The 16930-nt window shown below is 42.1% G+C and overlaps 1 protein-coding gene across 1 annotated transcript in view; it reads left to right on the top strand.

Moving 5' to 3' along the window:
- The window catches only part of pou6f2 (POU class 6 homeobox 2), a 72104-nt gene that overhangs the window by 29338 nt on the left and 25836 nt on the right, over nt 1–16930 (top strand). Inside the window, 1 exon segment of the mRNA XM_070928461.1 lies at nt 12372–12676. Within this exon segment, the coding sequence (XP_070784562.1) occupies nt 12372–12676 (305 nt within the window).

Below are 16930 nucleotides of genomic sequence, written 5' to 3'. Positions count from 1 at the left end.
CTATAAAGTTGGAGCGGTTGCTTAAATAAAACTGAGCAGCATCTTGTGGCAGACTCAGTAAACACAGGCACCAGTGTAACTGGTTATTTGTCAGAATGATTTATGCCTGCAAACATGCAGTAAAAACAAATTCCCAATGAAACTAAACAAGGGAGAAAGTTATCTTTTGTGACAGAGTGCACACAATTCTAGCTGACTTCACAGAGGCAAAAACTAGGTTGGGTCATGCTAGAGGTCTGTAAATATGACGGCTCATATGAATAAAAAAATCATACATGATTTTCACAGTTTCAAATATAAGTATGTACGACTGATGCAGACAAAACATCTACAGATTTTTGTTGTTAGATATCATGCTAACTTTCTGCTGCATTTCTAATAGGTTTAGATTTCACATGATTTTATAACAAGCAAAGCGTGATTACCATACTTGTAAAACTAGTTGTATCAAAGCACTGTACATGTAATGCCCAATGGGAGGAAGAAGAACAAAGTCTCATCTGTCTACTCCTCTTCTCTGTGACTCACTCAAAGGTAATGCAAGAAGCTAGTTTACTGCCGCTCTTTCATATTAATAAGCATATCCCATCTTATTTGCTCTCAGCAGAAAGCCAGGCAGCGCATCACATCAGAGAACCGAGTTCTAATGGTGAGGTGAGAGCATTGTTCCTCTGTACACGACCGCAGGAAACACAAAACAGCACTCAAGCTTCCTGATAAAGGTCGACATCCCACTCACCTGCAGTAATGAGACCCGGTGTCAGTGCCAATCAAAGGCATGTCTGCGTTTTGATGAAAACGCTCAGTGGTGTCGTTCACAGGTTGCGGGTGTTGGCATGATACAAATTAGGGAAATCACTCTGCTCATTACACCACCAAAGGGTGGGCTCCTGGGGGAAGAGCCAAATGTTTCCACACTAGTTAGTCATGTCAGACTGTATCTCTTCTGCCTGAGCTGACTGCTGCTCCTTTAAGAGGTTAGATCACCGGGCCGGGCCACTGACTTAACCTCTGTCTGCTGTGGGAATGCCTCTGTGTCCCTTTACGTATTGTATTATCAGAGCTAGAGAATTTCAGGCATCCTTTTTGGGCTTGTTATAGCCACACTAGTTGCTCATTGTGGGATTGTTTTTCTCCTGTGTATTTCTCAAATCATTCTGGGATAAGAAAAAGACACAAGCTATTGTTTTGTGCACATTCAGCCAGTAGAGGAGTACATTAAGAGGACCCAGTGCACGCAGTCCACATTTCCTCACATCAACATCTGCCGTCTTGACACAATAGAGGCCAAACCCATCCCTTCTCCCTTATCGCTGTTTAATTTGAAGTGCTCTCAAGCAGTATGTATTCCACGTCGTCCTTTAATGATTTAACTTTGCTGTGGTTGTAAGATGACTCGCAGGGGAGAGAGCCGCATTAAATAAATAACAGTGATAAAATGTAGACCTCATACATTTCAAAGCTAATGCAACTAGCGATGCAATAGGAGCAGCTGCACACAGTCCTGGAGCGGTAATTTGATTGATTTGTTGTGACAGCAGCCAAATAATTGAGAGTGAGAGGTGCTGCTGGAGATGAAGCGCAGGCAGAGGCAGGTTCGCCAGGCAGTCCCAGCAGATATGGCACCCGGGTTCTCATCTCTGCCATTGATATCTGCCAGTGGTTTATTGTTTGTCTTCAATAAGCAGCTTGGAAACGTGTGGCGTTACTGCCTTTGTGACAGTTTGGCGACAGAAAGAAAAAGAAAAATCACCAATCAAAATGTACAGAGGAGCAATGAGAGGGTTCGAATCAAACACACAAATTTACATTCAGGCTGATGCGCAGGTTTACTGTACATGCATATATGAACACTCAGACACTCCCATGAGACTTGTGATTTATACTGTGATGTCTTTTTTGAAGCTGAGATGTAAGTAATTTTACCCCCTGGTGTTTCACTTGTTGCAGACATGCTGATTTGTCCTGAATTCGAGTTTCATAATTGCACAAAAATAACAATACAAATAATGCACAGTGTGTTTGAATATACAGTATGATTATGTATGTACCCCAAGATATTTTTATGTTTTCTGTCTGGTAAGATACAGCAGTGCTGTTTGTCTTAACCTTCTGGCTCTTGACTCGTGTTTTGTTTCTGTGGATGGTGGCAGTGTCACTCTGGCTCAGCCATGCCACAGGACAGCCAGAGCCTGAAATAGAAAGAAAAGAAGGGGGGGGGGGGTCTTTATGGCGGTGTGGAGGAGGACAATAATATTGTTAATCAGATGTGGCTGTGTCTGCTCCTCCACAGCAAACCCTGACATCTGCCCTCACTGGTAAACACTGAGGGAGGCTTTTTGCAAACCTCCTGCTATAAACACACAAGACAGTCTCTCTACATTACACACTGTGTCTGTCTGAACTGTGTATGTGTGTATGCAGAGAGGATAATGCATTTATTTAAATGGATTTTGTAGTAGTGTAGTTTAGCAGGAGAGGATAGGTTTCCGAATTAGGATTTCGAATGCCAACATAACACATTTTCAAATTAGCTTCCAATTACATGAATGATTAAGAACATGCAAAATTATTCAATTTTAATCCAGCTGTTTTCTATTCCCTTAGCTCCTGAGCTATAACAGATTACTTCTTCCCTGGTGTAATTACTGTAAGTTTGTGAAACATGCATACTGTTGTGTCCATTCAACCAAATTCACAGTTTAACATTGAAAAATATTAAAGTTATGTGGATATTTTTTAATAAAACCTCAATTATCTGAACCTTTTCTAAAGTTGTCTGCACACTGAGATCCCTAATAAATATTCAGTATTTAAGATTGTTGCAGATATTGATTAGATATCCCCAACAATTGTGCACAATTAATAGAGTTCATCTTTTCATCATCACCTAATCAGCCTATTGTTCCTGTTGAGTGGACCAGTCGATCAAGAGTCCAAGAGAGTACTGAATGCGATATAAATTACGATACATAATAGTGTTTTGTTTTCATGATATTTCAACACTTGTAAAATGCTTCCAGTAAATGCCTTGACCACTTGGCCCTGGAGTTGTTTTGTAGAAATTACATCTCACTTTTTTCCTCCCTTTTCCAGCCAGACTGTTTCCGAAAGATTTGCTAAAGGTCTGCCATATTGCTGAGGCGCAATTCAGAAGCTTTCAGCAACAATCTGTAGTCAAGCATTTTAAATGAAAATTGATTTGTGATTTACATGGTCAGTGAGGAGAAAATGAACTTATGAAATGTTGTAAATGAAATATTAGACAAGGTGCAGTGGGAGAGAGCAGACAGAGATGGTAATCTTGTGGAACTGGAATTCCCGCCTGGCAGAACTGGGTGACATTTTACATTTATCTGTGTTCTGCATGAGTTGTAATGTTAATGGTAATTTTATGGGACTGAACCGGAATGAAAATGGTGTTATCAGCTTCAAATGTGGAATTGTGTGAAGTAGCACAGCTGCATCCTTTATTTCCCATTCCCCAGTAATGTGAGTTATTGCATGATCTGTTCTCTAAGGTTGAATGTGTGTATTCAGCCTGTTTTTATCAGTCTGTTCTACTCAGAGCGCCTTATATCACACACCTTTGTCACAGGATGAAATACACAAACTGCTGTATTTTGGTATTAGTATAAATGCCACATTTGTATGTGAATGTTTCTCACATTTATTCAGTAGGTTAATGGTTTCCTGTGAATTTGCGTACCACAGGTGCTTTTATAAAAGATTTTATAGGATATTTCCTTGCATTGTGTTGTTAGCATGACTTTGTTACATAAAATGTTTATGTTTAGAGGAATCCTGATATAAATAATCAACTTACAGTACAGGAAAAATATTGTATCTGTGAAATACTATATGTACAGTATCATTTTGATATATCCTCACTTTCAATATAACTGTATATAACATTATAATGTAAACTAACATATTATCAATATGGATCTATCATGGACTTAATAATACAAGCAAATCAATGTAGCATTACGCTCTAATCAATACTACTTACACTCAGACCAGATGTTCTAATTTTGATCGATACCTTGTGCAGTGAATGTTTCCTATTCCCTCTCTGGCCGTGTACAGCATGTATGGATTTTCATAGAGCTCGCTCCTCCGCATTTGAAAGAGAAAAGAACCAAAGAAAGAACAAACAAAGTGATCCTGCAGCAGCAGAGAGGCTGTGCGAGTCCGGGAGCCAGTCTGGATCACACAGAGGTCATTTTTAAACACGGCTCTCCAGTTCCCCGTCTATGAAACCAAAGAGTCCGTGGTGACATTTGTCAGCAGATGGTATGGAACCAAACCCCTCACCAGCAGGGATGTCTTAGCCACTGCTAAAAGCTATCTGTGGTTACTAATTGCTGACCAGGGCCTAATTACCTTAATTAACGGCCGAGGTATCTGGGGGCCAGATTTGTGGGGGCTTTTATCAGTATCAGTGCAGCTTAAAAGGTCCCGTAGGAGGCCTGAGGAGTGTGTAAATCCCGTGGGTGCTATTTCTGGACTAACTGCAGACACATCACAGATGGATCCTGTGGCATCAGTACAGGACGGCATGTTTGAAGAGAGATATCTGTTACTTACAGATCAAAAGTAAACCTCACATCCCAGGCTGGAGAGGAAAAAGGCTTTTCTTGCCTTTTTCTCTCTGAATATATTTTCTACTTTTCTCTCACACACACATGAGCCCGTTTCCTGAATTACACCGGCGTAATTCACAATGACAAAGTAGACTTAGCACCCTTTTCCACAGACCGTGGGGGGTTTTGTTCAGTGAGCTCTCACTGTGAAATTAGCCCTGGTGCTTTTCATTTTCCAGCTGCAGTGAAATGGTTAAAAGACACAGATCAGCCAGTATGAAAATAGAACTGATTCAACAAAATCTGCTGCTTCCCCTTGCTTGCTCCTCACCCATCCAGCAAACCCCCCCCCCCCCCAGTCCCCCTTTTTTCCCTACTCTTCCATCCTCACCCCCTCCCCCAACCCCCGTCAGGCACCTTGTCCGCGTCTGGAGAAGGCTTGTAAGTTTCGGGTGCATACATTTCTTTTGATGATATATTGTCCCGGTGCGGAATTTCATTTACTGCCGCTGCCCTTTGCTGAACCTGTTGCTAGTCAGTGAGCACGATAAGCGTATAAGTAGCATGCTACTTCATTCATCATACATCGTTCTGGGCTCTCAAATATCTCATATGCGATTCAGGAAGGAACTACTAAACCGGCACAAAGGATCCCACCAGGATCAGCTAAGGTTCCATTAAACGCTGTGTACAAAATAGAGCACACTTGGTAGTTATTATCAAACATTTTCAGTGTTGCATCTACAAAACATTATCCTTCATTTCGTGGTGTACACGGTGTTGTTTATGTGGCAGAGGGAAAATGTATCTCAAGTGCAGTGCTCATGTAGTACATAATTCTATTCACATTGCATTTTGAATGCATGCATTTTGAAATCTGTTTTTTCCCTCAATCATAGTGGCTGCTCTGTGTTGTATTAAACAGCATTAATAATCACAAGAGGCTCAGTGTCACTCAGAAGTCTCCACATCACTAAGGCAGACAGTGTTGTGCTGCTGGGCATGTTGTGCTGTGTGAAAGTGCTTACACGCTCCCTCAGACAACCAAAGGGAATAATTAAAGACAGAAGATGGAGGCAGAAGAATGGAAAGCAAATCCCATTGTTTGGGGTTATTTCATCCCACTGAATTTCTTTTTCTCACTTTCTTTCGTTCTCTTCTCACATTCCTCCCCAAATGCACTGTGGGTATGTGGCACGCTATCAAAAGCATATGTAAGCGAAGCAGCGCAGAACAAAAGCCCTATGATGTCCTCCTCATACCCACATTGTCTTTTGATTATTCTACAATCATTTTATATCTGTGTAAGTTGGAAAGAAAGGGAAGGCTTAATAACCCCATAATATACAATACTTTAGCTGCTCAGAAACCACTAGGCAAGATGTGTTTTAGATGATGCGAAAACAAGCTTGCTTATTCTTGATTTGTTCTCTTTTTCTCTGTGTAATTTCTTCAAGCCCTCAGTATCCAAGTTGCTACCAAAATAATCTACAATGAAATTCAAATTTAAGGTGAACTAGACTATTAGGGCAACTCTACTCCACTCCATTTCTAGAGCAGTAAATGTAGCCCCTCAATCTCTCTCAGCTTTTACTGTCAGTCAGAGAGCACTCAGTCATCTCCGTGCATCAGGCCCGCAATATTGATTTTTCCACCCACTGAAACAGCCGCATGAACATAAATTTTGCATGAGGCTTTTACTCGCGGCCTCCGCTTTGGTCTGACGACACATGATGGGACCATGAACACGCTGTAATAACCCAGTCTGTCCTGCCAGGCAGACAGGCTCTTTTTTTCTTAAAGAAGGGGGGGGGGTCCAGCACCTTCTGGACTTTGAAGGACAAAAGCGAGGGACCCCTTACTGGGCACCACAGTATCACATACTGTCCTCGTAGTATTTGAAATGAGAGTGAAACTCCTCTGTGTCCAAAAACGGGGAAATCTCTCAATGTAGACAAGAGATCTGGTTGGTTTGGTCATTAACTTGATTTAAGAAAGTGTTTTGAGGCATTGTATAAAACAGCATAGTTAATATAATTAAATACTTTCCCTTTAACATTTAATGATTCATTACTATATCTTGAGTTTCTAATCATAAATATAAGTGAAAGTGAATCATGTCATTGTTGGGCCAAGAGCTTGCATGGTTTACTAGAAATCAGACAGTGAACTAATTTCACTGATTAAGAAACCTTCAAGCAGAGAGAGACCAACCAATTTGTGAAATTAACTTCTACAGTCTTTAGTTGGAAATAAAAGATGCACACTTTCAGCCTCATTAGCACATAGTTTGATAGTACAGGTCAGTATTAAAAGGCCAAAAAGGCTACACTCTACAATAATCTTTATATATTCTCTTCCAGAAAGGAAATCATGAAATTACACCAGATCTCACTGTGCTTGAGACCCCCTGGAACTCTCTCAAGGGTCCCTAGAGGTCCCTGGACCACACTTTTGGAATCAATAACCTAGCGTAAGCAACACACAAAAGGGCAACATTATCGAGCACGCAGGGATTTTCTCGTATGTGTAACATCTCCATGGAGAGGATTTGATTCTTTGAAATGCTTCCCCCAGAGTGAGAATTCTACAACACAGCTTGATATTGCCTTACATCACAAAGTGAAAGCATTATCTCTGGATCCCTACAAGCGATGTGGTTTACTCTCTAAAATCCTGTGGCTCCGCGACTCCGCTCAAATCTTAACTGCCTATATTTTTTTTGTAGTCGCAGAGTTCCTCCTGCAGAAGGACTGAAACAGTGATATTGCCTGCTGTGGTTCTGAGTAATGTTTTTATTCAGTAGTTCTCTAGTTCCTTTAACGTTTCATTTTCTCCATGTTTATTCCAGCCGTTGCCAAGGCAGGAATCTATTTTCCATTCCTTTAACATGATTACCAATTGTATGGACTTGCTGTTCAAAGGAATGTAACACAAATTTGTGTTCCAGGTTGTGTTAAGAAAAAAACCTGTGAAATCATTGTTTGTTTTTCTGCTTTTTCTTCGATGAAATTCCGACTTTGCTCTTGGTTTGTCTTCCAATATTGAAATATGTTAAATGAATTACTCGAAAAAACAATTGGCAGATTGATCATCAATGAAAATGATTAATGTTTTGTTACATGGATGAGTTTTATGAATGTGACACAAAGTGACCAAAGGTGATAAAAGTTTAGAGTGAACTAAGGGAACGAGTGCAGAAACAGTGATGTTATCCACTTCATCAGTGTACAAGTGCTCCGATCTAATCCGCAGAGTAAAAATGACCTTCCTTTGACCACCTTTGTAATTACCAGATCTCATAGAGTCTAAATCTCCTTACCTCCAGTGGAGTAATTATCAGTGTGACTCACTGAAAAGGCAATTGAGACCGTGGTTTATGGACTCCCATAGTGGAACGTGAGGCAGAGCAGTAATGGGGAGCTTGTTTGTCCCCTGTCACCTCTCTTGTTAGAGAATGGCAGCTGTGTTTAGACTAGAGCAGTTCCTAAAAATACAAGGTGGGTCACATTGGACAATTTCATTACCTCCTGACAGCTTCCTCCGCAGCTTCTGATTATCTCCTAATTTACAGCACTCCTAAATGATGCCAAAGACAGTGCAGCAGCAGTTAGGGACGATCTGAGTTGAAGACATTTTCCTATTCTCAGTATAATTACGTATCTGAGCTGAGTAGAAGAGGTGATGCATGTATTCTTAACAGCAATACTTCAAAAGCAATAACCATATCTTTAAAAATATAATTTACTGATATTACACAAAAGCTACCATAGATTGTATTAATTCTTGTGAACGCAATACATCCTTTTCAAGGTTTGTGAACTATATTTTTCTTTTTATGTCCAGACAACTTGAATTTCTTCGTCATGAGATGAGTTCTCCTCCTTCTTCAGACTGTACTGCATGCTGTCTTTATACAGTACTCCACACAGTTTGGTTGAGTGAAAGATAGTCAAAGTCCTTTTGTGTAGACGTGATTACTGTTACACTGCAGTCATTCTTCATGTTGGCCTTGGCTGGGCCTTTTCTAAGGGCAGTACATTTACAGTCGCAGTTAGTATGACACGAGTCAGGTGTGTAGTGTGTATCTTAGATATAACTGCAACTTTTGCCAAAATGCTGCCAAAACACAAATTTTCGTACATGAATATCACGCATACTGCACTGTGCATTTGTGTTTTCAGCATTAATGTCCTGCATGTTCCTCACAATTCACATTTAGGTTGAGTATCAGTGTGGCAGATATGTAAAAAGTGTGTCCTATGCCCTAACTACACCTGTGCACAAACATGCACACACACAAACGATATATCAGATAACGCTTAGGGAAAAGTTGTAAACACAGGTGTTGTGCATTGAGAGAAAACAAGGAGTCGAGCTTGAATCAGCCCCAGAGAGAAAAGTGCCGTAATAGGGGGGTTGGCAGGGACTACTGAGATAGCACTGGTAATGAGAGAGCAGGCTGCCCCCCCTTCACTCCTCAACCACACAGGAAACAAAAATAGCATTTTGTCTGACGAATGAGCCGGCTTTGACCTAGCCTTTCGACCTCTGACAATCAGTCTCGCTTCGTCCTCCAGTACTTCAGAAGCTGGGGCCGGGACAGTCAAAGATAACAGTTGATTTCTACTGTGGCACTAAAGCAAAAAAGCTCTGAAAGAGAGATGGCAGACTGTTCTTCAAAGCACTGAGGTTGGAGGCCTTAGACTTCTCTGTGCTGGTTTTTCATGGTCCCAAATGATTGTTGTTAAACGTTTAAATGGAGCACAAAATGCCACAGTTCAGCTTGTATGTGGTCATTTAGCTGCATGACTCTCCTCTATGATCTGGCTCATTCCTCATTATAAACATTAACATAGGCAAGTTGTGACAGCAGTGAAAGTGGGACCCTTGCTCTTACACCCCTCGGGCGTGATGACTAAGTGGGAGTGCTGCTTGCTTTGCAGTCGGAGAACTAGTGAATATGAAACACAACAAAGAGACAGTGGGAGATATAATGAGCACTATAGGATCCCGGCACCCTTTTGCCCTCTCTCCATCATGAGTGAAGCTCCCACTCTCATCCTCGGCCCTGTGTCTGCTGGAGGAAGGCGCACAAACAATTAGCTGAGACAAGCCGTTTGGATTATGTGCTCAACCAAAGCAATCAGACAGCTGTGGTTAAAAGAATGAGCTTCAAAATGCCAGTTGCCCAGTTAGAGGGGAAGGGAGGGTCAGTAGTCCTGACAGTCTTAACAAGATGACAGAATTTATAAAGCACTGCTGTTAAAGAATATAGTACCTGCGGTGTAGCCCTTATAATAAGGCCACATGGGGCTTCTTCCATATTCCCTCTGTATTTGTTTTCTTTTGCCTCATATTTTTTGTTGTACCTCTTGTTCCTCGGCGTAATGGTTGGCGCTGGAGGAAATTCTCCAATTGTCTTTGATCTTCGCCTGGTTTCGATAATTCCTTGACAGAAATCTCATTGTACCCCCTTTTGTTTTCTCCGTCTTTGTTCCCTTTTATTCCATCTTTAAATAGGCCTCAACATTTTGTCGTGAAGTTGTAGAGGAAAAGAGCCGGTCCTGTCAGGGGCTCAGCGCTTGCTAGACAACTTGCCCCAACATTTCAAGTGAGAATTGGACTCTTGCCGTTTGCACAGATGATATATAATTCATGGTGGGGGTGTGAGAGAGGTGTCAATGTGTCAGGAGGTAGAAGAAATGTAAAAGTGTACTGTTTACTGGCCAAGAGGCGCTCGCTTTCTTTTGCTGTGCTTCTGCGGAGTGAGGGAAGAGGAGGATGATCTGATCTTCATCAAATGTTCATCTGTGCCTGTCCTGGAGTCGCAGTGACCACACTAATCAAAGACTTGTCTGCCCTGATGTTTTATTCATCTTTTATGAGGCAACCATACTTAAATTATTTAAGTGCATTGATCCTGTATGTATACAAGCTTGTCTACGCCTGTGTTCACAATTGCTGCGCTGCGTTATCAATAGACATGCGCGAACACTCTTTTGAACCAGCGATTGTTTTTCAGTCCTTTGTGTTTTAAGTCATTTTAATAGTAAACTGTGTTTCTTGTAATGTTGTAGAAATTAGGTTGTAGTGAAGCGTCTTTCAACATATATACAGTATTTGCATTTTCAGTTAGAATTCAAGAATGTTATTGTCAGTGTTATGTCTTCATGTCAAATTAAACCAAATCTGTAATCAGATTTATTTATATCATTGAGAAAACCCTGGAGAGAAAATTTGCTTCTTTAAATTTGTTTTATAGAGAAAAGTAGTTTCTTTTGTGCAGTTTAATCAGCTTTTCAATCCTTTAAATGTCCACTTGGATTTCTTTACCATTCTAAAGTAATTGGCTATTACATAATGCACAGTAAACTTATTTTTCACTCGGCAAGATTGATTAATTTAGTTCTAGACAGTATGTATACAGTATCCTTTCCTCAGCGTAGCTATCTTGCTTTTTAGTCACAGAAGATTTTCTCATTTTACTTATGGGAACTATCAAAGCCTCACCTGGCCTTTAAGGGAAATTTGTTTCAATGTTTTTCTATAGTGCAGTCAAGTGTGTGAAGTCTAGTCAAATATCAACATATAGATCAAGTCTTGTTCCCTCCAAACTTATCTTTTAATCAAAGAAAATCATGTTGGATCCTGTCATGATAATTTGTTTTATTCATCCAAAGCTGTGTAACATCACAGAGTCAAAGGCAACAGCAAAACTCAGATTAACTCTCAGTCTCTGACGGTGGAGGTCATTTTGGAAAAATATAATATAAGTTTAAAGTCATTGGTATGTGTTTATATGTGTTTTGCCAAATATGGTTTACTTTAAGAATTTTCTAGTGTGTTTGAAAAAAGAGCTTCCTGAATGTGGGTATAAAGAAACAACATATCTGTATGGAAACTCAGTTTGTCCTTTTTTCTATTTAAGGAGCTGTGAAGGTCAGCTTAGATGTTGTTTTTTAGCCCATCCTCCACATATAGTATTACAGTTGACACCTTTGGTAGACATTATTTGTTGTCTGTGTTGTGGTATAGATTTTTTTCTTCTGACATTCAAACACAAAATTGTGTGTGAACTGGTAGAAGATCCAGCAAATTCTGTATTCAGACGTTTTTGAGTACCCGCCATAGTAAATTGCTATGAATTTTTTGTTCACACCGAGATATCTTTATATTTATTTTACATTATGCTTGAGATGGACATTCTGAGTCCAGCAGTGTGGCTCAGCCTGAGCGTTAACCGTTTTTTCAAACAGCATAAAAATGTATAAGCATTTAAATGTAGAAATGAGGTTCTAATGGCATGCCATTATTGGATCCAATTAGTTAATGGGTTTATTTCTGAAGTCTTCCAGTGAAGATGGATGTCTCTTTCCTATGAGATTTTAAGCCATTAAACCAAAGATTCTGACATTCTCCAAGTGACAATGAAGACTTTTGGCTCCAGAGAGAGCAATTATATCAGTCAGGCTTGATAGCTTTGTCCTCCAACCAGCCAAATTAAATTCACTGAGTCTATCATGCAGGCTAAAAACCCTGGAGGACCTTGTTGAGGCTCCATGCTATTTACATGTCTCTCACTATTCATTCTATGCATCCCACACCTCCATGTGTACATGTATTTCTATCTGAGGTGTGAGCATATTCTTCAAATAACGAGGGCTTCATGTTTATGTGCTAAAACACATGTGGTCATGTTGTTGGTCCAAACTTGTGTGTGTGGAGAGTTCAGGTCTCAAGCACAAAGAGGAATCAAACAACTCGCTGTCCTTTCATCAACAGCTACCTCATCACTGAACTCCCAGCTCCAACACCTGCAGCAGCTCCAACAGATGCAGCAGCACCACCAGCAACAGCAGCAGCAACAGCAGCAACACCATCACCAACAGACCCACTGTCACACCCAGAACCAGCTGCCATCCCAGCATCACATGACCCCGCCCAGCCAGCAGCAGACCTCTGTCCCGTCTCCAGGCTCTGCCTGCTCCTCCACCTCTGGACAACCGCAGCAGTCCCCACCGCACCGGCCCAACCAGTCGCCGGCCCACAGCCTTCCTTCGCCCGTCACTCCGCCCATGCCTTTGTCGGTGAGTCTGCACCGATTCAACTTTTTCTCTTTCTGATAGTTATTCTGAAACCTAAACTCATGGAATTAGCCTCATACTGATCTGATAGCAATTCTCTTCTGTTTTTTTCTTTGTGAGGCTGTAACTACAGGCTGTAACTACATATCACCTCTTAGCTATAATTTGAGATGTTCATACACCAGCTTCCTTTTCAGGCTTGTACAAATATTAAGTATAGTTTTCCTTTTATAATGAAAAATAACAAAGAAACAGTATTTAATGTGCATTGGTTACTTCTGACTAATACCTGATTTCATTCATCCATTCTGTCTGTTAATATCAACAGCAATACTAATCCAGTATGTAAGATCTGTTTACATATTCACTTGTTAATGATCTCAACACTAGAAAGAAAGAACTGAAGTGTGCATCTGAATGGCTTCAATGATGATTTTGGGTCGGTCAACCTTGAGAAAACACTGTGCTTTAGCAGTCCACACAATTCTTGATTCTCTGTCAGCACTTGATCTTTATCAAGTGGCAGTGTTTGAATGGATGCTGGCAGCTCTTCTGTCTGTGTGGAGCTATTAGAATATGCATCTTGTTGCCGAAGCCTTGATGCACTTGAGCACATCAGACCTCACAACAAGGCAAGAAGCACAATTCATATCCTCCTGCTGCAGATTCTGGAGGGATTCTGAGGTGATCTAACCTTGGGCTTTCTGCTCATAATCAGTCCCGTAATCTTTGCTGCTATTCTTACTCAACCTCCTTTTTAGTCACTTTGTCTGTCCATCCATCTCTGCCCTTCTGTCCAACTGGCTGTCACTGTGTGACGATAATAACCCATTTTATATCTCTGTGGTTTCATTTCTGGTGGAGACTGGCCAGGGTCGCCTTTCTGTCCCTGGTCACATTCATCAGCGTCAGACCCTTATTGGGTTGTGGTGCAACCTTCTTTATGGCCAGGATGAGTTGGGCTATTTGTTTCCTCCCTTGCAGCCCTCTCCGGCCCTGTCACGGCCTAGTGAGACTCAGCAGGAAAAACAGCCTCTGGATTTAATGGGCTCCAAAGGCTAGCCGCTACATCGCACCAAACACACTGTCCAGTCTGACTGTGGATACAAGGACGACTGACCAACATAAAGATGCACACATTAAACTTGCATCAGGCAACATACAATGACTTTAGATAACAGAGACACTACAATCAGACTACCACTTATAAGTCTCTGATTGCCAGGAAACCACTACTTTGTTAAATGTCCTAGAATCTGTGAATATCTGTCTCTAACACACAAAGACAACAGAAGCAGGGTTATTTTAGAACAAGCTCACTGCATTGATAAGACTGAGACCCTTAGCTTTATATAGATGGTCTTCTTCTAAAAGAAGCAGCGAGGCTGATTATGATGACTGAGGACAGACCTCCCTTGAGGGGGGCCAAAGGGGCCACATCAGGTATCATTAAGATATTGCCTCATCAAATAGGATTATGGAACGTGTGTGTGTGTGTGTGTGTGTGTGTGTGTGTGTGTGTGTGTGTGTGTGTGTGTGTGTGTGCGGGAGAAGCAGAATGGCCGTAAAAGGTTTAGTTTCTCTGGGTCAGTGCTGGTGTTTTGAAAGAGTGTGTCACCCAGCGAGTGGCTCGTCCAAGGACAGGCCGCAGCCTCAGCACCCACTCAAGGCTGCAATAGGATTTGAACAACAGCTCCACCTCCCTCCTCTGCCTGGGTCAGTGATTGGATTTACAGTCCCAGAATCACTGAGCAACTCACGGGTTAATTCACATACGTTTTTCATTCAGGGAGACTCCCTGAGCAGAGACTTTCATACAAACACACGTGAATTGTCACCGTGATCGTCCTTTTGTATGTTTTAATTGAAGACACAGAAGGGCATTTCTGGTGTTTGTATGCTTCACCCAGAGGAACTGGTCTGTGCAGTAAAGTCGAGTCATAATTACCATAATACAATCAGCATTACACAGATAACACCCCTATTTCCTGCTGTCATTATTCAGACGCGTAGAATCACCCAGCCATTCAGCTATTTGCTGAAAATACAGCGCAGAGCTGCCGAGAGACAAACACTCATTATGTTCCAATTAATGTCCCATTGTAATTCTCTTCTCATGGGAGGTGTGTGATCTTCTCCGTAAACCCATAGTGAGGAAATCCTGAGCATTCATTACATCCCTAGTGTTTTTAGTGTTTGGTGTTTTTAATTTGTGAGACAAAATTCATTAATTGGCTCATTAATATCCCTATTAGAATACAAATCGCACCACAACAGACTGTGTCCCCTTGAGTCAATGGTCTAAACTCAGATTACTGCAGCTAATGTCGTTAAATGGAGTAAGAATTTACCTTTCTATCCCGCCCACACCCTCTCTGCTCCCCAACATGCAGAGTACAGTGAGATGCAGCCTGAAATAGCCACCACAGTGATGACAAATAGACGGGGGGAGATTATAAAATTTGCTTAAGTGTGTTAATGGGCTGATTGCAGGAGCCCGCTGGATTTTGCTGGAAGTTGATTGATTAGAGCTGCGGGTTTTCTCCACGCCCGGAGAGCTCAGGGATTTGACGGGGTAAAGGCGCTCGCCAAGTCTGTTACACCGGAATTGATCTTAATTAGATCTGAAAGACCTGCCACAGCAGAATGGTCGCGGCGATTAAAATGAAAAACAGGAGAAATTACTGATCAAATTAATCATAATGTCGGGCTACAGCTGTAGGTCTGGTGTAATTTGCCACTCCAGTGAGTTACATCAGCCCAGGCAGGGAGAGGAGAGGCAGTACATACTGATCCGTGGCAGTGGGAAGCTTAGGCCAGCCTATCAACTCGCGTATTCCAGTTTTTATGCCCCGTACCCCCCTGACCCTGCTGCGCCATCCAGTGGAGCCCCAGCATCTCTCTCTCTCTCTATCTCTCTCTGTCTCTGACTCTCTCTCTTTCTCTCTGTAGCTCTGATCTAATTAGTCGCTTTTTATTGCCTTTTTTTTTTTTTTAGCCAAATCCTTCTACATTATGTCTTTCTCCATCCGGGGGCTGCATCTTCAGCAACGCTGCGCTGTCTCTTTGCTGTTCTTGTCATGGCTGTCTTGTCACCAGCATGTTGTGTGTTAGCTAATAGCCTCTGACCTTGGTCCAGTGTCTGGCTGGCTGGTTTTCGGGGGGCCTGGCGGAGATGGAGGCGTCCTGTCTTCCTCCTCCACCAGACTCCTGCCGTCTGTCTGTGTGTCTGTCTCTACTCCCCTTCGCAGTCGTCTCCTTGATCGCTGTCAGAGCCCCACACTGGGCCTGTCCACTCTCCATCCACACACTCATAGGGGTAATTACAGCCTAGGGGCCTGCCTCCTATCCCTGTGCTCCACAATTTACCACCAAAGCGTCCACAGACATCTCTCTTCTTCCCCACTGCACCCCGACATCACAGGACCGCAGGGCCTCAGACCCACAAGTGCTGCAATTACCTGAGCCTCTCCTCTATCCTTTTCTCTCTCTCTCTCTCGCTCTCTCTCTTTCTCTCTCCCTTCTCTCTTGCTCTCTCCCTCCCCTCCCTGCTCCCCTCTCTACCCCTTGGCTCCCTCACTATTCCCTGGCAATCAGCCTTCATTAGAAGCCTCTGGTGAAAACCCATCGTCACCAAGGTCAGCGGCTGCCAACCACAACGGCCTTTCAGAGGCCTGGCTGTCTGCACTCTCCATCTCTCTTCACCTCCTTGCCGTTCTCCCCTCCTCCTCCTCTTCCTCCTCCTCCTCCTCCTCCCATGTGCTCCACCATCTTTTTAAAGTCTCGGGCCCATCTCTGCTGCTTTTGTCTCCAGCTGAGGCCCCTTCAGACACTCATGTCACTGTTTTCTGCTGCAGTGCACTTTTACTTATGTCAACCGCTGTTAAAATCACCACTGTCCAATTTGCTCCAAATGTCTCTTTTTTTATGGGCGGTGGGCGTCTCTCCCATTATATTAACATGTGTATTAAATGAGCCTTGCACATCGATTAATTGATTTTCCAGATCAGCCCCACGTATTCAATTTAGCGAAACGGGCTGCCATCATTCCATGGGGTATTAAATCAAAATTAAAATGACATGCTCAAATGTAGACCCAATGGCTCATACTGTGGCTTGTCAATGAAACTGGCAACACTTAAGTTCAGGAAAGAATCCATTATCTTTCCTATGTCTCATAAATCAACCATGGTGTCGGTGGTTTGGAAAAAGATCAGAGAATTTATTAATAGAAATTAAATTTTACAGATGTCTTTC

This window comes from Enoplosus armatus, chromosome 21, assembly GCF_043641665.1.
Source record: "Enoplosus armatus isolate fEnoArm2 chromosome 21, fEnoArm2.hap1, whole genome shotgun sequence".
NCBI classification, from domain to species: domain Eukaryota; kingdom Metazoa; phylum Chordata; class Actinopteri; order Centrarchiformes; family Enoplosidae; genus Enoplosus; species Enoplosus armatus.
This window is presented reverse-complemented; position numbering and strand designations above follow the sequence as displayed.